We start from the raw sequence: 25,076 nt of genomic DNA on the forward strand, positions 1-25,076 counted from the left end.
GACACTTTACACTTCTTAGCTGTGTGACCCTGGGCAAGTCACTTAACCCAAATTGCCTCAGAAAAAAAGAAAGAAAGAAAAAAAAATTCAGTAGAGATCTCCCAGCAGCAGCCCAATCCCCATGACTGACATCCAGAGAATCAATCCCTATGGAGACTCAATCTAGCAACTGTTTCTACAAATGCTAGAGCCCCTAAATCCTGAGAAGTCACAAATATTCATGGTCTAGAAAAGATCTTACCACCAAATGCAACCTTTGCAGATGTTGCTATTCTGTCCTGTCCAATTCTTCATTCCCCCATTTAATGTTTTCTTTTCTTTTTTTTTTTTAACTGTATATTTATTTATTTATTTATTTTTTAATTTTTTTTTTTTAAATTTAATAGCCTTTTATTTACAGGATATATACATGGGTAACTTTACAGCATTAACAATTGCCAAACCTCTTGTTCCAATTTTTCACCTCTTACCCCCACCCTCCCTAAATGGCAGGATGACCAGTAGATGTTAAATATATTAAAATATAACTTAGATACATAATAAGTATACATGACAAAACATTATTTTGCTGTACAAAAGAATCAGACTCTGAATTATTGTACAATTAGCTTGTGAAGGAAATCAAAATGCAGGTGTGCATAAATATAGGGATTAGGAATTCAATGTAATGGTTTTTAGTCATCTCCCAGAGTTCTTTTTCTGGGCATAGCTAGTTCAGTTCATTACTGCTCCATTAGAAATGATTTGGTTGATCTCGTTGCTGAGGATGGCCTGATCCATCAGAACTGGTCATCATCTAGTATTGTTGTTGAAGTATATAATGATCTCCTGGTCCTGCTCATTTCACTCAGCATCAGTTCGTGTAAGTCTCTCCAGGCCTTTCTGAAATCATCCTGTTGGTCATTTCTTACAGAACAGTAATATTCCATAATTTTCATATACCACAATTTATTCAGCCATTCTCCAACTGATGGACATCCATTCAGTTTCCAGTTTCTAGCCACTACAAAAAGGGCTGCCACAAACATTCGTGCACATACAGGTCCCTTTCCCTTCTTTATAATCTCTTTGGGATATAATCCCAGTAGTAACACTGCTGGATCAAAGGGTATGCACAGTTTGATAACTTTTTGAGCATAGTTCCAAACTACTCTCCAAAATGGTTGGATTCGTTCACAACTCCACCAACAATGAATCAATGTCCCAGTTTTCCCACATCCCCTCCAACAATCATCATTATTTTTTCCTGTCATCTTAGCCAATCTGACAGGTGTGTAGTGGTATCTTAGAGTTCATTTAATGTTTTCTTAACAAAGATACTGGAGTGATTTGTGATCTCCTTCTCCAGCTCATTTGATAGACAAGGAAACTGAGGTCATCAGAGTTAAATGATGGGGTTATGAAGAGTCAGACACAACTGAAAAATGACTAAGCCACAAAATTAGAAAAAGGCATAGAAATGGGAAATAGATATGTTGAATGTAAGGAACAACTTGTAGTTTTTCAGGAAAGTAGGAGTCACATGAAATACATATTGAAAAGTAGGTGAGACCCAGAAGGGAAAGAGCTTTATTTCCAAGTGATAGAGTATATTTTTCATACTGAAAGCAATAAGAGGTCACTGAAAATGATTGAGCAAGTGAATAACACAGTCATGGAAGATAGATTGGTAAGAGGAGAGAATGGAAACTGGGTGACCAATTAAGAGACTAAGGCAATTGTCTAGGAGAGAGCTGGTAAAGACCTCAAGAAGAGCAATAGAAATATGAGGGGAAAGTGGGATCAATTCAAGAGATATCACAGAAGAAGATCCTACAAATTGATTGCCTATGGTAGGGTAGGAATAAGGAAGTCAACTTAGGTGACTTGAGAGTAGGCCTTGAAAATTAAACACTGGAAAATTGAATTTTCTTTCATTGACAAACAGGGAGCCATTGGAGCTTTTTGATCAGGGATCAGAATCATTTCTGATTAAAATGATATTTAGTGTGTTTTTATTAAAACATTACCAGACCTGTGATGTCATCACTGTGGGAAATCCCAGTGTAGGAATTCCCTCTACTTGTAATTTATAATCTTAGTGATCTGTTGAATGGTTGAATAAAGCTGCAGAAAATTCCAGTAGGCATTTGAATTATGAAACTAGAATTGAGGCAAGAGGACACAACTAGAATGCAGAATTAAGAGTCATCAGCACAAAAGTTACAGAAATCTTAAAAAATGGGGGAATGATATCTAGAAGATAGAGCTAAAGCCTTATTTTTGGGAAACACTCATGGTAAAAGTCAGGGAGGAAGAAATGCAGGAAGATAATTAATATAATATAGCATCACAGAAGCCAACAAAGGTGAGAAATAAATAAGGAAGTTCACCCCATTGGTCACCAATGGCAACAGATGGTGTAGAGAGATAGATCAAAGAGGAGAGGGTTTGACATTAAAGATGTCATTGATGACTTGCAGTGAAAGCAGTTTCTGATTGAAATTTCAGGAAATTGAAAAGGGGGAAGAATGAAGATCAAATCCAAACAGTGGGTGTATCCTACTTGATTGAGTTTGGCTGTACAGATAGAAAAAAAGACTAGATTTATTTTGATTTCAACGTGGTTTGATATCTGAACCCTGGGTAGCAGAAGGGAAGGAGGCAGTGCAAAAGAAAGGATCGAAGTGAAGTGCAGGAAGGTCTTGGGGAAACAACATGATACATGTAAAAAGCACCAGTGCTAGAAGCAGAGAATTCCCAGGAGACTCACCTGGCTTCCTGCCCCTTCAGCTCTCTCAGCCTGACAGGTGTACCTACTTAATCCCCTCATAGAGTGGAACCAATCATGGCCCTAGGGAAGAGTGTGTTTATACTGGGAACAGGGGAGGGAGAAGGATTAAAAGAAGCTGACAGCTTAATCGGTCTGGCTCTGCACTGAATAATTTAGTTTTGTGGCCCATCCAGTTGAGATCTTAGTGACCTAGTTTCCCAGTTGCTGGGTTCTTACTCCTTGTAATCTAGTCCCTCACTGGAGGAGCCCTGGTGTCTTATTCTCCTTCCTGGTGCACTGTCCCTGAATCTGGCTGGTTGGTTAATCCGGTGACCCTATCTTCCTGTTTCTAATGACTTTAGGATGATGTCACTCCCTGACCTCTGTGGGCTTGACAGCCAGGTGAACATTTATCTAACACATGTTGGTTAGTTCTTCTTTTATTTCTTGCCTATTCAGACTTTTGCTGATTGCCTAATCAGCGGACTAACCTGACTGTTCCAGTTGTTGGACTTTGCATCAATCTTAGTTTATAGTTCTGGAGTTCTGGCCTGTCCTTTCACTTTGGACTTTGGGGAAAGCTACTTTATTTTTTATTTTTTATTTTTTTTTATTTTATGAAAACATTTTATTTTATTTTATTTTGTTTATAGTATTAAGTATTTTTAATTAAAGCTTTTTATTTTCAAAACATATGCATGAAGGCAATTAGGTGTCATGGTAGATAAAGCACAAGCCCTGAAGTCAGGAGGATCTGAGCTCAGGTCTGGCCTCAGATACTTAACACTTTCTAGGGAAAGCTACTTTAGACACTTACTGGCTGTTTGATCTTGAAACATCATTTAATCTCCTATTTGCCTTCGTTTCAATTTTAAAAATTGGGGTAATAACAGCGCTCACTTTGTAGGAGTGTCATGAGGATCAAATGAAATAAAAATTTATCATAATACATAGTAGATACCATATACATGTTTCTTCCCTTTCCTCTCCCTTCCCCTTGGACTGCTTTCCAGTTCTTAGGTATATCTTCTTGTTATCCACCTTCTTAAGCATATCTGTAAATTAAGGACTCTTTCTCTGATTTTGTGAACTCTCCAGAACTCTTAGTTCTAACTTTCCTTTCTTGGTTTGGTCTGAGCTCGATTACTGCAATGTCATCCAATAAACCATAGTGACTCCCTTGTAAAAGTCTAAATGGGCATAAACCAGAATTTCTTACCTTTTTTTATGTCAAAAATCCCTTTGGTAGTGTGGTGAAGCATAACTTCTGAGGTTCCCTCCTCAGAACAATGTTTTTAAATGCATAAAATAAAATACTCAGGACTACAAAGGAAATAGATTATAATGAAATCTATTTATTAAAATATTAAAGAACAAATTCACATATCTCAGATTTAAGAACCCCTAATTCTGTACACATTGATCACATTAAGGACCCCAATAAAATTTAAAATGCACAAATAGGCTATAAAAATAAAACTATTGTAGTATTCATTTGACCTATCCAAAATTAATTTTGGCTATAATAATTTTGGGGGATAGGAGGGGAATTGGGATTAAGTGATTTGCCCAGGATCATATGGCAAGTAAGTGTTAAGTCACTTAAATTGAGGTCAAATTTGAACTCAAGTTCTCCTATTCACTGTGCCATCTAGCTATCTTTGGTTATAATAAGTTTTAATGAAATGGGTTCTAATCCTATAACTAAGTAGTTAAGTGTCCTTGGACATATCTCCTTACCAGTATGGATCTCTATTTCCTAATCTGTAAAAGGAGGAGTTTGATTAACATAACTTCTGAGGTTCCTTCCTGTTCTAATAGTTTATGATTCTCTTTGGTTAATAACTTTACATGCTTCTTAGAAGAGATTTTCAACTAGGACTTTCTTTTTTCTTTCCATTAATTTCTTTGTAATAGGAAAAAAATAATTAGAATCACTTAATTGATTATTCTTTTTAAGATGAGCCATTCTAATATCTAAATTTTTTTAAAGATATCACTCTGAATTTCATGATGGTTTGGAGCAAGATTCTTTTAAATCCTGTCTTCTTGAGGGAAAGGGACCTGTATGTGCACGAATGTTTGTGGCCGCCCTTTTTGTAGTGGCTAGAAACTGGAAACTGAATGGATGTCCATCAGTTGGAGAATGGCTGAATAAATTGTGGTATATGAAAATTATGGAATATTACTGTTCTGTAAGAAATGACCAACAGAATGATTTCAGAAAGGCCTGGAGAGACTTACACGAACTGATGCTGAGTGAAATGAGCAGGATCAGGAGATCATTATATACTTCAACAACAATACTAGATGATGACCCGTTCTGATGGATCAGGCCATCCTCAGCAACGAGATCAACCAAATCATTTCTAATGGAGCAGTAATGAACTGAACTAGCTATGCCCAGAAAAAGAACTCTGGGAGATGACTAAAAACCATTACATTGAATTCCCAATCCCTATATTTATGCACACCTGCATTTTTGATTTCCTTCACAAGCTAATTGTACAATATTTCAGAGTCTGATTCTTTTTGTACAGCAAAATAACGTTTTGGTCATGTATACTTATTGTGTATCTAATTTATATTTTAATATATTTAACCTACTGGATCCTGCCATCTAGGGGAGGGGGTGGGGGTAAGAGGTGAAAAATTGGAACAAGAGGTTTGGCAATTGTTAATGCTGTAAAGTTACCCATGTATATATCCTGTAAATAAAAGGCTATTAAATAAAAAAAAAAAAGGCAGAATAAATATCTGTTTAAAATGTAAAAAATAAATAAATAAATAAATAAATCCTGTCTTCTTGGACATCATTAAAAAAAAAAATCTTCATCCACCAATAATAGCAGAAAGGCTTGAAGGGGGAAATGAAGTCACAGGGAAGAATATATACGGAAGAGGACAACTATACTTCTTTGCCTTGCTGACAATGAGTTTATAGTTAACTCAGAGGTTCTTAAATTTTCTCAGTGTCTCTAGGTCAAAAGAGATAACAAACAATTCCAGCAATTAGGTTGAAATTTTAAAATAGCCCGGGATGCCCTAATGAGTTCCTGGCAGCACTTTGATGTTGTGGTGCACAGTTTGGCAACTGTGGAGTTACTTGTGTGTATACAGTTTGAGACTGTCTGTTGTTCTCTTACATCAACTGGTCTGGAATTCACCTCTTTATTCTTCCCACTCCCAAGCTCTTGGGCCAATGCCCAGGTACTGTTCAGCTAAAAAAGTGTAGACAGGATGAATAAAAGCCTCTTGATAAGTGAAATATGGGTGTCAATTAGTTGTTTAATTAATTCATTAAAAGGAGAAGTGAAGGAAAAAGCAAGGTCAGCAAAGGTGACCAGTTGAGCATTGGGCATAGAATCAAAAACCCTGGATTTGAGTTCCAGCTCAGTCTTTCAGTAATCTTGGGCAAGTCACTTTGATCTGAGTTTCAGTTTTCTTTATCTGTAAAACGGAGGTAATGCTTTCACTATTTTGCAGAATTACTGTGAGAAAAGTGTCTTTAACACTAAATAAATATAAAATTTTAAAAGCTATTGTATTAAGAAAAGCTGAATTGTATCTAAGTTATACTTGTGTTCAGACATAGAGTTAGAAGAGATACAATTTGCTTTCTATAGCAGCTTCTCAGATTCTTTCTGGAGTTGGCAGAGGCAATAAATAGTTCTTAGGTGCTTTAAGAAGTTGTATAAATAAAAGGACATTGCATTGTATAAGGAGCCCTGAGCTATCAGGCTGGAGACCTCAACTCTGATCCTAGCTATACCAATAACTTGCCATAACTAACAAAAATAAATTACTTAATCTCCCTGTCTCAATTTCCCAATCAGTGAAATGGAGATGACAACTATCTACCCTCCTATATCACTGGGTTTCCTGTATGCATCAAATGAAATAATTGTGTAAAAATGATTTGGTGTTTTAAGATGCAACCTGGTTCCAAAATCCATAACATCATAACCCAGAGTTGGAAGAGACCCCAAAGACTATTCTGCTTCAACTATTTCATTTTTACAAATGAGGAAACTGAGGCCTAAAGAGGTAAAGTGAAATGATCTGTCCAATGTCACACAAAAGCCAGAATTAAATACATAACTCCTTAACTACCTAACCCAGGGTTTTTAGATTGCCCTGTGATTCTAAGTATATTGTGCTATATAAAAAACACAAATAAAATGTTGAACCAAGTTACCTCTCAACTCTAAGAGTTTTATAATTACACAAGGGAAAAGCATTGGGAGGAAAAGGAAAGTGTTCTCTGGTTGCCATCTTTGAGAGGCTAAATGATGGTATAGTCTAAAAGGAAAACATAAGCAAGGTTGAGAAACCAATGGACTTAACCATTTTTACCCACTAGTATTGTTTCTAGGGGGAAAAAAAAGGTTTGGATTAATATTTCTTTCCAGTCAGGATGATTTTCATAAATTAACATAATCCTTTTCACATATATGGGTAACTTGCCTTTTAAGACAGAGATAAAGAGATAACATCCATAAAAGGGAATGAGATTACTTCTAGACCACTGTTCCCCCAAATTAATTAATCAATACAAATTAACTCAGGTATTCTGTCCCAGTCCCTGGGTTAAGCATTGGAGATACGAATACAATAGTGTAATAGTCCCTGACTATAGGAAGCTCACAGTCTAATGGAACCAGATAATGTATATTGTAAATATGTGGATGTAGCACCCCATTGGCTTACCCCAAAATTTGCATTCATATTCAAAGTTTGAGTCCCCAGAAGGTAGTTGCTACTCCAAAGTTCAAGGGCATCTACTCCTAAAACTATAAATCATAACCCCCTACAAGGAAGCCTCTCATTAATACTCTTTCTTTTCTCTTAGCAAAGATATTAACATGACATCATAAAAACAAGGGATAAAATATTCTCCTATAAATCTTGTGCACACTGTACAGTGTCCATATGAAGAGAAAGTACATGCTTATAGTGGTAGTACATATAATGGTATAAATATAGGGAAGGTGTGGGATCTACATCACTCACAGGTCTGGGATTGAGTGGGCTGGAAGGGAAGTCTTTTTTGCAATTCAGCTGGAACTTGCTAGGGCTAGGTCTTTCTAGGTCCACAGCTATCTCTCTTCTCTGCTGCCAAGAGTCATACTTGAAGCTTCTCCTGGTCTTTAGTGATGGTCTCTCTAATTCATTTCTGTTTGGAGAGAATATTTCTGCTCCTTTAAATGGGCTTCAAGCTCTCTGGAGCTCATGGCTAGATGGGTTGCCTCCTTCTGAGAAAGTATCTCCCTTGCTAAATGACATGGTAAATGCAATTATGGGGCAAGGCAGTGGAAAGGGAAATCTCCTCCCTCTTAAGGGTCCCCTCCACAGACAGCCCAGTTCATGGGCTGTGCAACTCCAGAATTAAACTCCAGAGTTTCCATTCTCCATTTCCAATTTCCTTCCCCATCACCAGGTATGGCCAATTTGTTTGCTGCTTCTTAATTTAATCAGAGAGTAGGATGTTCCTCCTTCCTAAAGAAATCATCAGATATTAACATCTTGTTACTACATCATTACCTCTTCTTATATGACTTGATGTCATTACTACATCAACTAAGCAGGAGGGTTACAAATCAATCTACAATAGATCTAAGGCCCACAGGGGATCATCACTGGGACAGCCTGCTTTTCAGACCTGCTCTTTATGTAAATAAATAAATCAATTAAGTAAGATGAGCACAAGGTTCATTTTTAAAAGATAAAAACTCACAGCATAAGGAACTATTAAAAGTACCACTTTTAGGAAAAGAAACAACTGAATTAGAAAACCAGACTAGATTTCCTTCTTGCAGAGTAATATGAAAGTTCTACTAGGTTCCTAGGCTGGCAGAAATGCACCCCAGCATTACAAAACCTGGACTCCAAAGACCCATAAATTTTCAGAGCAATGAGAAAGTTGTTCTTAGTTACTATGTCACAATACCTGGAAATGGAAGGGCAATTCAGGACAAAGTACGTAACTCAGCTCTGGAATTCCCGGACAGCTTAAGTCACAATAACAAAAAACTTCTTGTGTTTCTCTGTATGTGTATTTGTGTTTTAATTTAATATACACTGTCTTATTGGTAGTACAAAATAATGGGGCTTTTCTGTTAACATTTAATCTACATGACACATAATCGGATGATCAACTTTTTTAATATTTCATTTTTTAAACTTGTTTCTATTCATTCAAGGAGAAGACTTTATCCTACTTAATTAAAGAACAATAGTTAAGCATATTGATTTTTTAATTGTACCATGAAAAATACTTTTTTATTTGAATGCTTTGTGCATAGGTTGGACTAAGGGAAGGAGCCAGCAGAATTCAACAAAGGACATGACTGTGCCACAATTAGAATTTAAGGGCTGATCTGCTCTAGTTGGGGATAATCACTGTTGATAAAGTGGCTGGATCTTAGATGAGACATAGCTACTCCCTTTCTTTGCCACCCCTATCCCACCATTTATTCCTTTTTTCACTCTCACTTTTATTTCTAGGCTAAATTGAATTAGTCAAAGGGAACAAGGAAAGCCTAAAGTAAAGAAATGCATTGAACTTCTAAGAACCTGATCTGGATTGATACATTTCAATCCATGTCTTAGAACACAATAGCAACAACAGCAGAGGTGAGCTTCCTGGTGTAATTTCATATTGATAATGACTCTTTGCCCTGATATATCCCTCCTTTATGAGTTAGGTGCTGCCACATGTTCATTTAATTAAGAATAAAGCTGTAAACTGATTCTATAATTAAAGGTCAAAATTAAATGTGGAAGAAGGTAAATGGTGTAATGAATAGAATACCAAAAAAAAAAAAAAAAAAAAAAAAAAAAAAAAAAGAATGATGGATTGGGCTAGAGTAATAATAATAAGCAATAACAGAACTTTTCTGAAGAACAGGTTTCTTTCTTTTTTTTTTTTTTTAAAGTATTTTGCTTTTTCAAATACAAGCAAAAATAATTTTTAAAGGGCAGCTAGGTGTACAGTGGATAGAGCACCAGCCCTGAAGTCAGGAGGACCGCAGTTCAAATCTGGTCTCAGACACTTAACACTGTCTAGCTGTGTGACCCTGAGCAAATCACTTAACCCCAATTGTCTAAGCAAAAAAAAATTAATAACAATTTTCAACATTCACCTTTGCCTAATCTTATGTTCCAAATTTTTCTCCCACTCTCCCTCTTCCTCTTCCTCCAGACACAAGCAATCCATCATTGCTATATAGAGTTAAATCCATCATACTGAGCAAGAAAAATCAGATCAAAAGGGAAAAAATTAGAAAGAAAAAAATCTAACAACAAAAACAGTGAAAATACTATGCTTTGATCCACATTAATTTTCCAAACTTCTCTCTCCAGAGGGATGACACTTTCCATCACAAGTCTACTGGGAATTCCTAGAATCACTTCATTATTGAAAAGAAACAAGAGAAACAAAAGAAGACAGGAACACAGGGTTTTTCAAAGGTCAATGTTGAAAAATTATCTTTGCATATGTTTTGAAAATAAAAATGTTCAATTAAAAAAGAAAAGAAAAGAAATAAGGAAGAGGAGAATTCACAGAAGGAAAGCACTGAAGACCTGAATGAGATAAGGAAAAGATCATAGAAACAGCAAAGAGGGAATAGACCTAAGCATGTTTTACCCTTTGGTAAAAATTTAGTCTCCCATTTTTCCCATCCAGTAGGAAGAGGAAATCAAAAGACAAAAGTTAAGTATATCAAAATGTTTTTTTAAAGAATCTCCACACAGCCTTTTTTTTAGTGGCAAGAAACTAGAAACTGAGTAGATGCTCATCAGTTGGAGAATGGCTGAATAAGTTATAATATATGAATGTTACAGAATATTATTGTTATATAAGAAATGATCAGCAGGATGATTCCAGAGAAGCCTGGAGAGACTTACATGAACTAATGCTGAGTGAAGTAAGCAGACTCAGGAGATCATAATACATGGCAATAGCAAGATTATGTGATGATCAATTCTGAGGAACGTGGCTCTTTTCAACAATGAGAGGATTCAGTTCAGTTCCAATGGTTTTGTGATGAACAGAGCCATCTACACCCAGAGAGAGGACTATGGGGGTTGAGTGTGGAACACAACATAACTTTCTCACTTCTTGCTGTTTGCTGCATTTTATTTTCTTTCTCATTTTTTTTTTCATTTTTGATCTGATTTTTCTTGTGCAGCATGATAATTATATAAATATGTATACATATATCATATGTTTTAAGATGTTTAACATATATTAGATTACTTGCCATCCAGGACAAAGGAGGAGGAAGGGTAGGAAAATTTGTAACACAAGGTTTTGCAAGGGTTAGTGTTGTAAAATTATCTATGCATATGTTTTGAAAATAAAAAGCTTTAATAATAATAAAAAAAGAACCTCCACAGAAAATATGTATAGAAGAAATGCACAACTTTAACATATATTGGATTGTTTTCTGTCTGAGGGAGGGAGAAAAAAATTTTGGAACACAAGGTTTTGCAAGGGTGAATGTTGAAAATTATGTATGCATAAGTTTTGAAAATAAAAAGCTTTAAAAAAAGAATCTCTACAGAGAAAAAGCCCTAAAGTAAGAGAAGGAGCAGAGAAGAGCACAGACTCATATCTGAAAAGGCAAAGTTCTTTGGGGACAATCTGTTCAATACTTAAATTTTGCAGATGAGGAAACAGAGACCCAAAAGTCATATGGCATTGACAGGTGAGAAACTTGGGTTGTCTGACTCCAAATTGGCTATTCTTTTCACTTCCCTGTTGATCTCTTAAGTGTCAATCCTCTGAATCCTGTTTCACTCAGGTTGTTACTTCAGAATGAATTGTAGAAAAATTCTCAGATTGAAACACTGTGCCAAGTGCATGTATGGAGACTGTGGGCTAACTGAGGGGTTTTTATTTGCAACAACTACCAAAATTAGGTTGCATAACAAGTATCCACCTAAATTCATAAGAGAGGCAAGTATCACCAGCATGGCTTAGAGGAAAGAACTCCTTACTATGGAGACTCAATGTGGATCAAAGCATAGTATTGTTGGGATCTTTACAAACTGTTAAGTCATTAGAATTGATAGAGACAATAGTTATCTAATTTAGCATGGCTCAATATGATTGATTTGATCTTAGAAGGAGATATTTTGGGCCAGAACTTGAAACAAGGTACTAAGTACAACTGATAGAAACGATGCCTGTGTTCACACCTTTAGAGAGCTCATAGAAGCAAGAAATATTTAAGTACTCTTTGGAGTTCACACGGTTTAGTATGAGATATCCGAATTTACAGCTCCCTTAAGCCCTGCCTCCAGAAGGAGGCGTTAACCTTTGGGAGATCATATATATGGAGGAAGCTCTTAGAGCTTGAAAGAATTTCTCTGGAACATTGACTAGGGTTGGAGAGGAGCACTCTGGGAGGAAGCCCACAAGCCCTCTCTCAAAGGCAAGAGAGAGTCATTGCATCTTCTACCTTGGTGCTGGCTGGAGGCTGAAGAAAGCAGAGGCAGAAGCCAAGAACAAAGCTTCAAGAGCTCTTGGAACCAAGCAGAGAGATAGGCCTCTGAGCTAACCGGGCTATATTGAAAGACACAATAAAAGATCTGAACTTTTATCAGCTGGTTGAAACTAAAGCTGCCTCCAGAAAACCTCCTCAAGAAACCTGCTTTCTCCCAGAGAGAACTCTTATATTTTAAAGAAGATCACCAACAAATATTGGTGGAAAAATCTTAAACAAATATTAGCAAAGAAATTGCAGCAGATTATGCCCAGGATAATATGTCATGACCAAGTTGGATTTATACCAGAAATGCAGGGCTGGTTCATAGTATTTTCACTTTTTTCTCATGGGAGTGTTTGTTTACTTTTCCTCCCTCTTTCTTGTGTTTTTTTCCCCCCCTTGATATAATTTTTCTTAAGCAACATAATGAATATATGAATATGTTTAGAAGAATTGCACATTTAACCTATAATGGATTGTTTGCTGTCTATGAGAGAAAATGGGAGGAGGGAGAAACATTTGGTTTTGCAAAAGAGAATGTTGAAAAAATGTCAGCATGTATGTGGAAAAACAAAAAGCTATTTTAAAAAAGAACATAAGCTTTTTGAGGATAGGAGCTACTTTGCTTTTGTTTTTATATGTCCAACATCTAGTTTAGTGACTCTTCCATGAGCCTGTGGACTATAACCTGCCAATACTGACCATTGGTTTTTTTGGCAAGACACTGAATAAATCTGATTTTCTAGTTCTTTTCCTAATGGATTAAGGTAAACAGAGTCACACAGCTAGCTGAGGCCAAATTTGAATTCAGGTATTCTAGACTCTCCAGGCCCAGAATTCTATCCAATGAACCATCTAGCTGTACCTAATAGGTATTCAATAAATGCTTATCGATTGATTGAGGAAATGCAACATGTACACCGGGGACTGAGACAACTTTTCCCACTTAATTTCCTTTTCTCACCCCAAAGTTATCCAGGCTATTGGGGGCAGCAGGCCCTCCCAAACCAATATCCTTCCTCTCTTGACTTATTTTTTGGTTCTTATCTGGTATTTTTAAGAACCACACCACTTGGATAAGATTGGGATTTGTATTATTGTAATTATTATTATTAATTATTTATTCTAATTATTGTAATTGTAATTATTGTAAAATGAAGAACCACCAGGTCTTGCTGTCTGTCCACTTCTATCTAGGAGTTCTTCATATTTAAAAACATTTTTTTTTTTAATTAGACTTTGGCAGTCTAATGAAAATTATAGGTCTTTTATCTTAATAATGTTTTTAAATAATCAAAAGAAATGCTAAATTTCAGCTGGAGATTAACAAAAGTAAGGACGTATTTTTTTTCCTATCCAAGTCTGTCGATGTCTTGAAATTTATCCAAAGACTTGTTATATAGGTCTATGGATCTCACAGAGGTTCTTAAGAACCTGAGGGGGGATCCGCCAGTTGATTATCACTATCATCTAAAGTTACAAACTATGGACACCTAGGCCTTATCATCTGTCCTGCACTAAATTTTCTTTTAGATGTTATTTCTCTCAATTAAAGTATGAGCTCCTACAAGCAAGGATTGTCAATATTACTATTTCTTTCCTTAGAGCTTAGCAAAGTGTGTGACACATAGTAAGCACTTATTATTCAAGCACCCATTCAAATCTAAGATTCTGGGGTTCTAAACTGAGCATTACTGCTATTGCATATTGTTGAATTCACATTTATGAAACTTTACATTCATAAAGAAATTTTTATACATGATTATGAGAAAAACTAATTTATATCCCTACCAGAAAATTATTTTCATTTCCTGAACTTTTTGTATCCATAATATAGGGAAGGACAAAGAAAAAATACATTCAAGGACTTCAGATACTCAACCTAGTTCTCTAATCTCAAGTTTAATTTATATAAACAGGTCTGTGCTAGATGAACAACTTGTTTCTAAATCCCTAAATTCACTTGTTTGTCTCTATGGTTTATATGGACAAATGAAGGAAAGTTATTCATTAGTATTCATTCATTCATTCATGAATACTAAAGGAATTCTATCACCAAGCAGTTGTTTTACTGTCATTTGTTGGGAAAAAAAAAAAAGGGGATGAGGTCTAAAATTGTGATTTCATTGACTTAGAGAATGTCCAGAGACATTTCCTCTACTAATACAGATTAGAAATTGCTCCCCAACTGGTAGTTTAAAGACTTGCCTGGGGCAATAAGAGATTTCATGACTTGTTCAAGGTCACACAGCCAATATGTGTTAGAGAGGAGACACTTTAACCTACCTCTTTCTAAATCAACGCTAATCACACTGTCTCTCAAGCAAAATAAAATCTAGGGATTTTTCTTTAAGATTAGTACAAATTTACCTTATTGGATTGTCCTCATCATTTGGATAAGTAAGCTATAGGTAGATGTTGCTGTTTAGTTATTTCAGCTGTGTTCAACTCTTCATGACTCCACCTGGGGTTTTCTTGGCAAAGATACTGCAGTGGTTTGCTATTTTCTTCTTCAGCTCATTTTACAGATGATGAAACTGGGGCAAACAGGGTTAAGTGACTTCTCAGGGGTTATGTAACTAGTTTAGTGTGAGGCTGGATTTGGACTCATGAAGAGTTTTCCTGATTCCAAGTCCAGTGCTCTTTCCACTGTGCCATCTAACTGAGTGTTTATCTACTCACCTGATGTGAATAGAATTATTAATATTATCTTCATTTTACAAAGGAAGAAACTAAGCAAAAGAAAAAAAAATTGTTCAGTCTGATTTTTTAACTTGAAAGACCCACAGGGAGGGAAATGAGAGGATGCCAAAGCACAGGTTGAGGCTGAGATCCCTTGCAGACACACTCCAAAATACAGGTATTTCATATTCATAGGTAATAAAAGGAGAAGAGACTTTAGAGAAAACTACAGTGTGAGTGGTAGAACCATTTTATTTTCCAGATACAAAAACAGAAACCCAAGGAATGGGCTCAAAAACACATACAGGCAACCTGATCAGAAGCAAGAATTTAATTTAGTCCTCAGATTCCAAATCCATTAATTTTTCTACCAAGCTATACTTCCCTCCCTCCTCAAATTTTGAACTTTGGGACAGATCAGCTCCCTAAAACCTCTATTATTTGAGTTGGGCTGACTGAGTAAGGGCCAGCTCCCATTGCACAGGTTTGATTGTGAAGTACTAAAGCCTGACTCCTCATAGCCTGACTCCTCATCTCTATTTTGACCAGCCCCAAATCAATCCAGACAGTCCATCTCTTAGTTCATTCCAATTTGGTCTCTGGAGCCCAATAGTTTCTTGAATTTTTCAGTCAATGCTCCTTCCATCTAGTTACTTTGACAGGAATATGGCTTTTCCCCAAGGACAGTACAGTCCTTTCAACTCTCTTTACTGAAAGATGTTCTTTCTACACTTTTTATAATCTCTCATTCATATTAAATCTATTCTTTGTCTCCATCATGACTTCCAGGTCTTTGACATAGTCCCATTCTCCCAATACATTTTTCCTCTTCTAGCTTCACTTGCCTCCATGCATAGTCCAAAGCTTATTTTCTTCCACTGTTATGGTTCACTAGCTGGTAATCTGGAACCCTTTATTCCCCTAACTTTCTAAATTTATTAACCTAATAATCCTGATTCTTGAGTAATCCTGTCATCTGATTTTTTTTTTGAAAATTTCTTTTACTTTATTCTAAATAAGCACTAAATCAAATGAGCATCTCCTTATACAAAATAGAACAGAAAAAGAGAAGGATACATGAAATCTTGAGTCCCTATTACTGACAGCTTCTTATCATTTTATTTTTATACCCCTACTCCTAGGCTGCTGATTATTATTAGAGAAAGTATGATTATCAAGATGACATCACTTATGACTAACAAATGGTGCCTCACTAGATGAACAATTTATGAAAAAGCAAGAAATAGAAAAGAGTATTCTTATCCATTCCCTATCATATTTTCCATAGCAACTATTCCAAAATTTCTCCTCTCAACACAGGCTTCAAATTATATTCCAATGCCTCCTATTTACAGCTAATGATTCAACTTTCATCATCCCTTAACTACATACTTCATATCCAATCAATTACCAAGTTGACTCTACATCCAAGTCTAAACCTTTGCCTCTGTTCTGTCAGCTCTTACCAACTCTTGCCTAGACGATTCCAAAATTCTCCTTTAGATGATCCATCTTCATGGAAATGCCAAATTGTCATTTCTAAAGCACAAGTCTCACCATGTCATTCCCTTGCTAGAAAAGCATCAGTAACAACAATAGGGTTTTAAGAACAACTTTGAGTGATTAAGTCATTTGGCTATTATAAAAATCCAGATTAACTATAAAAACTGATTAGGGAAGATGCTATCTGCATCCAGAGAAAAAACTGATAAATCGAAATACGTATAGAACACACATACACACGCACATGCACATGCATACATACACACACGTTTGTATCTTATGGTAGTCGATATGATTTAGGAGAGCAATTCTTGATTTTAAATGATGTATTTGGAGTTTAGCATCAAATGATGAGATTGTTGTAAACACCAAATATTGGGTTCGGTTATGTGAAAAATTCACAATGGCCAAGATAGGTTTATTTAGGAGAAGAGGTTACAGACAAAATGAAGAGATCCAATAGACACCAGGGATGATAAATATGAAAGAATTGGGAGAGCATATAGTCAGCGAGGAAAGAGTGTTTTTGTTGTTGTTGTTGTTGAATAATAAATGATGGAAGGTTTTGCAAGGGTGAATGTTGAAAACTATCTTTGCCTATATTTTGAAAATAAAAAGCTATTATTTTAAGTAAAATTAATGATGGAAAAGACAAGTTCCATAATGGAATCCATAATTAGCCAAGAGAAAGGGAATACTTCATAGGGTTGGAGCATGCCCTTAGCTGGCAGGCTAAATAGCAAAAGATATTTAGCACACTAAAAGAGTTAGCTGTAAGGAGAAAGACACCATGAACTACGGGGGGTGGGGGGGGGAGGGTGAGAAGAAAGATATCAAGTAGCATGGGGGAAAAGGGAAGGGAAAGACACATGAAGTAAGGTACTATGGTGAGCTATGACTCCAAGATGGATTCAGTAATGATGGCATTAGCCATGGATAGATTTATAGGGAAAATTCAACCTCAGGGATCTGACACAATTCAGATTTCTGACTGGACATAACGAGGCAGAGTTGCCAACAACCTCCACAGAGGGTGGGACTAAAATTGATTCCTACTAGTGCTTTTCCCTGCCTGCCCCAAGGAACGATTCCATCAATGCTCCAGTCCCTCTCTGGCTACCTCACCCAGTTACTGGGGACCTTATCAGTGGGCATCTCTAATGGGGAGAGGGAATAAAAAGAAGGGGGGAGTTACATAATAATTTTATTCCATATTTACAAAGAAAAGCAAGTTGTACATAATAGATTTGCAATTTCATTTTCAATCATCTCCCTCTTGCCCATTTTATGATGTTATGGAAATCCTTGTTTTATTTCTTAAGTTCAGAATAACATAAAATTTAAAACAAAAAGAAGCATCAGTAGCTACCTACTGCCTCTACAATAAAGTATAATGTGTTTTTTTTGTTTTTTTTGTTTTTTTTTTTTGGCATTTAAAGCCCCTTACAATATAGCTCTAGACTGACTATTTTATGGGCTCAACGCTGATTTCTTTTCCTTTCAATTCTTTATATTCCAGGCAAACTGGCCTACTGAGTATTATTTGTACTTGACATCCCATCATTTGCCTGCATGCTTTGGCAGGGATTTTCTCTCATTCTTGGAATGTACACCTTCTCCACAAGTTGGAATCCTCAGCTTCTTCTAAGGTTCAACTAAAGTGCCATCTGATTCTCCCAATTGCTAGTATCCTCCCCTTCTCAAAAAACAAAACAAAGCAAACAAAGAAAAAATAAAAAACAAACATGCTTTCCAGTCCCTCTCCCAACATAGAATGTAAACTACTTTTGTTTTTGTCTTTGTATCTCCAGTGCCTAGTACAGTACCTGGTACCTGGTGTTTCATAAATGTTTACTGAATGAATGAATGAATAAATGAAGATTAAGGGTAAAGAGTCAGAATATTAAAGTTCAAAAGATCTCAGAGACCACTTGGTACAACTTGTACCTGGATAAGAAACTCTACAAAATTCATGACAAGTGGTCATTGCTAGATGACTTCACTTAAAGGTCTCTAGTGAGAAACAAACCATTGCTTTTGTAAGCAACACATTCCATTGGGGAATTTTAATGAATTTTAGTTGGAACTTAAAGCCAGGGAGGTCAGTATTGACAGTGGAGAAGTAATGTACCAACTATGGTGGGCAGAAAAAATGCCTGGAGCCTGCACTAGAGTGGTAGCAATGTCAGGGTAAAGGAGGGGGAACTATAGGAGAAATGTTGCAAAGATGAAATCAGCAAACCTTGGCAACAGCTTGTATATGGAGGTTGAGAGATTGTGAGCAGTTCAGGATGACACCTAGGCTGGGAGCTTAAGGACTAGTGGATGGTGTTGTTTGCTATAGTAATAGAGAAGACAAGGGGTAGGTGAGGAAAATCATTTAGAGGAAAAGATAATAAATTCTGTCTTAACCATATACCTTTGCCACATTCCTTCCTCCCTCCTTTTAAGTCTTTGTTCTAGCAATCACCTTCTCTCTATTGCACCTTCTCTTTTTCTGCCTTTCTAAGTCTCCCTCAATCCTTCCTTCTCTCCTTCTTTCCTTCTCTCCCTTCCTCCCTCTCTTTTTCCCTCCTTCCCTCCCTCCTCCCATTCCTTCTTCCTTCTTCCCTCCTCTCTCTCTCTTTCTCCTCCCTCTCTTTCTCTGTTTCCCTTTGTCTCTGTCTCTCTCCATTTCTTCCTTTACTATCCTTCATGGATTCTTTCTCATTAATATGCTTTACAAACCCCATTGATTTAAATTACAATGGGCATTTTGACTGATTTAGAACTAAGGTCCTTCCTTAGCTCCTCATTTGGGAGACATGTCTCCAGACCAAGTAAACCACTGAAAGTCAGGAAATCATCTTAGAGAACTCCTTTCCAATAAGAATCAGCTTCATGAAAAATGGAATCTGCATGTTTAACTTTAAAATCAATACTTTGTCTTAAATTAATTTGCCATACTATATATATAAAGTTCTCCTGTCCTTCAAGGAAACTAAAGACTGAACAGACCATAGCCTTATCATCTGTCAATCTCCTATAGTCAGAAATTTTCCCTCCTTATCCTCCACTAATTAGATTTTCTTTTTGAGGTGATTTAAATTATTATATTGTAAAGTCCTATAGGACAAGTCAAATCCCATTAATTTCAAGCTTGGAAAATAAACAATACAACCTTTGGTATTTACTATCTGTGTGACTAATGGCAAATTAATCTCTCTGGGTCTCAATTTTCTCCTCTATATAAAGAGGGGATAAGACAAAAATGACCTCTAAGATAAGATCCCTTCTGGCTTTAACTCACTGAATATATATATATATATATATATATATATATATATATATTTTTTTTTTTTCAGACAGCTACCAACTTCTCTCCTCAACCTCACTTCATAGTATCTGTAGCTTCTTTCAAAGCACTGCTCAGGTGTTAACCAGAAACATTTTCCAAATTAAATTCATCTCCCATCTGTAGTATACAAATTACATAGAGAGAAAATTTCTTCTCCACAAAATACTAGATTAATAACCCCTAAAAGACTTTGTTCAGCACTTGAAAAAAATAAGTAGAAAAAGAACCTGTATTTGGAATCAGGACCTGAGATGAAATTCTTTTGTTTGGTATTTACCATCCTTGTAATCTTGGGTAAATCCCTTAAAGTCTCAAGGCCTCACTCAGTTCCTTCATGTATAAAATGAAAACTGGACTAGGTAACATCGAGACTACACTGAAACTTTAAATTTAGACTCTTAAGTCCACTTCATGGTTAGAGTTCTTTTCAGTTTTGTCTAAGAGAGATTATTGCAGATCTTACATTTCTTAACCTGGAGTCCAGAAACTTGATTTAAAAGAAAACATATGATAAATACATGCCAATGTAATTGGTTTCCTTTATAATCTTAAATACTTTATTTTATGCATTTAAAAACCCTATTCTTCAAGATAGTCTACCGGTTTCACTAGACTGCCAGAAGGATCCATTACACACAAAAAGAGCTTTAAGAACTTCTTCATTAGAAGGAAAAGAGACATTTCTTCCCTTATATTCAGCACTTAGTTTTTCTTCTACTTGGGCTAAAACTATTACCACAGAAGAAAATAATAACAGACAAAAGAATGGTTTTTTTTCAAAGTTCTGAACTGTATGTATAATAAAAAAGGATGTATCATAAAAACTGGTAGAGAAGACACTTTGAAAGGACAATTATTTCAATAATTCATCTTCCTCAAAAGAAGCTCTTCTAGACCGGGACACCTCGAAAGAGTGGAAGTCCAACCTCTTTCCAGGTATGCTGGCATAATCGAGAGAAGTTTGGGATACCGAGTGGGAAGAGGGGAGAGGGGAGTGGGTTAAAAAAAAATTTGGTTATAGTCCCTACTTAGGCCACGTATTCTCTTGAGCAAAAGAATCTCTTCGGCTGTCTGGAGAAAAGGATGGATTGGATCAAGGGTCTTAACTTGGGTGTAGGAACGTTTTCTCAGAATGTTGCTAACTGTATTTCAACATAATTGCTTCCTTTGTAATTCTATGTATTTTATTTTATGCGCTCAAAAGCATTATTCTGAGAAGAGGTCCCCAGGCAGTCATCACATTTTTGGTCTGATTTTCATCTTGGTTTTAAAACTTTAGGATTTCATAGGAAAATAACACTAAACAGTCAGAGAATTAATTAACACATCTATCACTGACTAAGCACCCATCCTCTTTTCCTCTTCTTAAAAAAGTAAGGAGGAAAGCCCAATTTCCGAGATAAATTCGACTTTCCTCCCTTTCCAGTTACAATAGGAACACTGCCAGTAGGAAGTAGACAGGCTGTCACGATAGGACTAAGAAGCAACCTTGGAGACGACCGTGGCTCTAATCACATGATTTCTTGAAAGAAGATCAACAGTACTGAAATGCACCCGGAAGAGAGCGGGTGGCTAGTAGGCGGTATTCACAATGCACGGATGGAACTCGGAGGTAAGGAAAGGATGTCTTGGGTGGCAAGAGATGTAGATAAGGGGCAAGTTTATGAATGATTAAAGTTTAACGTTCACCAATAGTACAGAAGTAGCCAGATCATGCCAATACAGATAAATTGTCCAGTCAATGCCAGTGAATAAATCTCAAGGACGCCAAACTTGTCGGTACTATAATAGTCCCGATTTCAACTCTGCAGACCAAGATCATTACCATCTAATCACTTGGCTGAAGGTTCTTACACTCGTCTGACATGCGAGAAACAGAAAGCAACGTTCAAAGAAGTCTATTTTGGGGGCTGCTGCTCGAATTTTAGCCCAGAGTCTGTGAAGCAAGTGTTACGAGTCGCAATAAGCCTGGGATCCATAAACACCCCACCGGGGCACAGCTCTTTGTTTTTCTCCTGGGAGGCCCCCAGGGAATCATTCAGCACTGCCCTCAGGACGGAATTCCCACTATTGGGCAACTCTTTCCAAGCCGATACTGGACTTAAAGATCCCGAAGAAAGCCAAGAGAGCCACTTTTCAGCTTCTTGGCTTATTAGAATCAGCATTGCTGCTAAGATCAAAATGGAAAGATTGGAGTGGATAGAATAAGGAAAGGGGATTAACGGGACCAGGAGGGGAATGTAGAAGGGTCTCGTCATCCTGAGAGCTCTGGGTTAATTACTGGCGATTCCCTCTCCCTTCCTTATTGCACCACTCATCCCCAGCCCCGGGAAACTGGGGTAACAATACCCCCCTATATACCAAACAAAGGTCTGTAGGAAAATGCACTGAAGTTTGGGGTGATTTGTGCCAGAGGCGGCAGAGGTCGTGGATAGCGGGGCACCTACCGTATCTACTGGGTTCCCGACAGTAGTGCAGGATAGGCAACGCATCATCCTTGGCTACCTTCGTCCCCGGCTCTGCGGGGACCTTCTCGCCAGCCAGTCGCGCCCCTGGACGAGGACTGGGACTGGGGCTGGGGCGCGGGCTGGGGCGCGGGCTAGGGCGCAGACTGCTTCGGCCGCTGAGCTCTGGCTCGGTGGCGCCGCCGCTCTGAGTCCTCGGCTCTACCAGCCCTCCCGCTGCGGGGGTCACTACAAAGCGCTGGGACATGGCCCCAGGGAGGGAATTCCTCTGCCAAAGGCTGGTGAAAGACCGAGGAGTAGCTGCTGCGGCTCCGGCCGCTGCGAGGTGCGCGCGGTCGTCAGTACTCCCCGGCGTCTGAACCCTTAGAGCTCAGACTCCCCTCGGTCACTACGGCATCGGGGGCTGAGCGATGCCAAGTTCAAACAAAAGTCGGACGCTAACCCGGCACATTGTCTGGGTGGAGGAGGTGGGGGGCGAGGGAGAAGGGAGAAGGAGGGAAGAAGGAGTGAAGGGCGGGGATACCGGCCGAGAGACCCCGCCCCCTGGTCCTCAGACCAAGTGGAGAAGCGGCTGGTAGCTCAAGGGGCTCAAGAGAATGGTGGAAGAGAGGGTGTCCACTGAGGAAGAGAGGCCAAGGAATGGACTAGGCAGAGACTGCTCCCGGGCGCCTTGGAGAGGCATTTGACTGGAGACAGAGAATAGAATTTGACATCCAATTTCCAGATATAAAGAAGTGGGCGGGTGGGTTGAAGAGGAATCCAATGAGAACATTAGAATAAGGTACACAGAAAGTCCAAAGATCTACTCAAATGGTACCTTAAGGGCAGAGAGAGAGAAAAGGGAAGACTGCATGCCATAGGACATGATAAATACTTATCATGTGCCAGACACATGCTGAACACTTTATAATTATTCTCTCATTTGATCTTCAGAACAATTCTGGGAAGTAGATACCATTACTGTCCCCATTTTACAGATAAGAAAACTAACACAAATAGAGATTAAATGATTTGCCCAGGAGCACACAGCTGGAAAATCTGAATTTGATTTGACTCTTCAATCTTCCTCACTCTAGGCCTAGTGCTCTATCCACTATAGCACTTAGCTAAAATATTGCTATTATTAAATAGGTAGGGTTTTGCAGAAGTAAGCAGTTTCATTAAAAGTATTGTGTGATTTCCAAAATATAATTCAATTTAGTCCAAATACTTTTTTCCCCCAATTTCTTCTTCCTATGAAATATTCAGTCATTCAGGAAGAGATAATGGAGACTGTTGGAGGGTATGTGGAAAAAGTGGGACACTAATACATTATTGGTGGAGTTATGAACTGATCCAACCATTCTGGAGAGCAATTTGGAACTATGCCCTAAGGGCTATCAAAATGTGCATACCCTTTGATCCAGCAGTGTCTCTACTGGGCCTATATCCCAAAGAAATCTTAAGAAAGGGAAAAGGACCTATATGTGCAAAAATATTATAGCAGCCCTTTTTATAGTGGCAAGAAACTAAAAAGTGAGTGGATGTCCATCAATTGTAGAATGACTGAATAAGTTATGGTATATAAATATTATGGAATGTTATTGTTACATAAGAAACAATCAGCAGGATGATTTTAGAAAAGCCTGGAGAAATTTACATGAAATGATGCTAATTGAAGTGAATAGAACCAGGAGAACATTGTGCACAGCAACAGCAAGATTATGTGATGATCGTTTCTGACGGATGTGGCTCTTTTCAACTTGGAGGTGATTCAAGCCAATTCCAATAATCTTGTGATGGAGAGTGCTATCTGCACCCAGAGAGAGGACTATGGGGATTGAGTGTGGATCACAACACAGTATTTTCAGTTTTTAAAATTATTGTTTGCTTTCATTTTATTTTCTTTCTCATTTTTTTTCCTTTTTGATCTGATTTTTCTTGTGCAATGTGATAATTGTGGAAATATATATAGAAGAATTGTAAATGCCAAATATATATTGGATTACTTGCTGTCTAGGAAAGGAATGGGGAAAAAGAAGGTAAAAATTTGGAACACAAGGCTTTGCAACAGTGAGTGTTGAAAATTATTTATGCATATGTTTTGAAAATAAAAAGCTCTAATAAAAAATAAAAATAAATAAATTTTGAGTCATTAACAAGTGAAGAGATCTGAAAGGGTATCTCCAATTCACATTTTGGGGGAAATAGGAGGTCTACAGATGTTATTTACACATTTTTTACTTTTTCAATGTGTTGATCAGCTTTAATGGTTTTTTTTAAAAATACTATTTGTTATATAGGATGACTTTCTGAAAGGGGAAAAGGAATATAGGGGTAATTATAGATGATGTTAGAAAAAGAAGACATCATAAAAACTTATTTTAAAAAATTCTGAGCTTATTTTAATTGTATGGCTGCAGTGCTTGTCAGGTATGTGTGTTTTTATGTATATATGTATGTATGTATGTATATATATATATATATGCATGTTTGCATGTTTGTACAATATATTGCCCATATAATCAATTGTTCTATAATCAAAGCAATATGCAATTTTTCAATTTTTTTCCTTCATTTTTTTCCTATGTGGATTGTCAAGGAAAACTCTTTCAAAAGACTATAGTTTTTATTGAAGAGAATTTGTAGTGTTTCAAAACTCAGCCCAATTAGTTCAGTGTCTTCTGTGAATAAGATTTAAAAACCCTTTCCAATAGAAAATCCTGTTGTTTGAGATAATTCTCCATGGCATTTGCTAGTCTCTTTGTTTTGTGTCTCTCTGTTTTGTGTCTCATTTGAATCTGTACAATTTGTTGAACAAAATTATCTCCATGGCAATAAATATCAGAAGATTCTAACCT

At 37.1% G+C, this 25,076-nt stretch overlaps 1 protein-coding gene across 3 annotated transcripts in view; it reads right to left on the minus strand.

Annotated features, from left to right (window-relative positions):
* The window catches only part of SLC12A7 (solute carrier family 12 member 7), a 284,134-nt gene extending 261,297 nt beyond the window's left edge, over positions 1 to 22,837 (minus strand). The window contains exon 1 of one of the 3 annotated variants that reach the window (XM_031946098.1): positions 22,219 to 22,837. In XM_031946098.1, the coding sequence (XP_031801958.1) occupies positions 22,219 to 22,483 (265 nt within the window). In that variant the 5' untranslated portion in view covers positions 22,484 to 22,837. The remainder of the gene's footprint in view (positions 1 to 22,218) is intronic. The other 2 variants (XM_031946093.1, XM_031946094.1) reach the window with 2 other exon arrangements.
* Between the last annotated feature and the right edge of the window lie 2,239 nt (positions 22,838 to 25,076).

The sequence above is a fragment of the Sarcophilus harrisii genome, chromosome 1 (assembly GCF_902635505.1).
Source record: "Sarcophilus harrisii chromosome 1, mSarHar1.11, whole genome shotgun sequence".
NCBI lineage: Eukaryota > Metazoa > Chordata > Mammalia > Dasyuromorphia > Dasyuridae > Sarcophilus > Sarcophilus harrisii.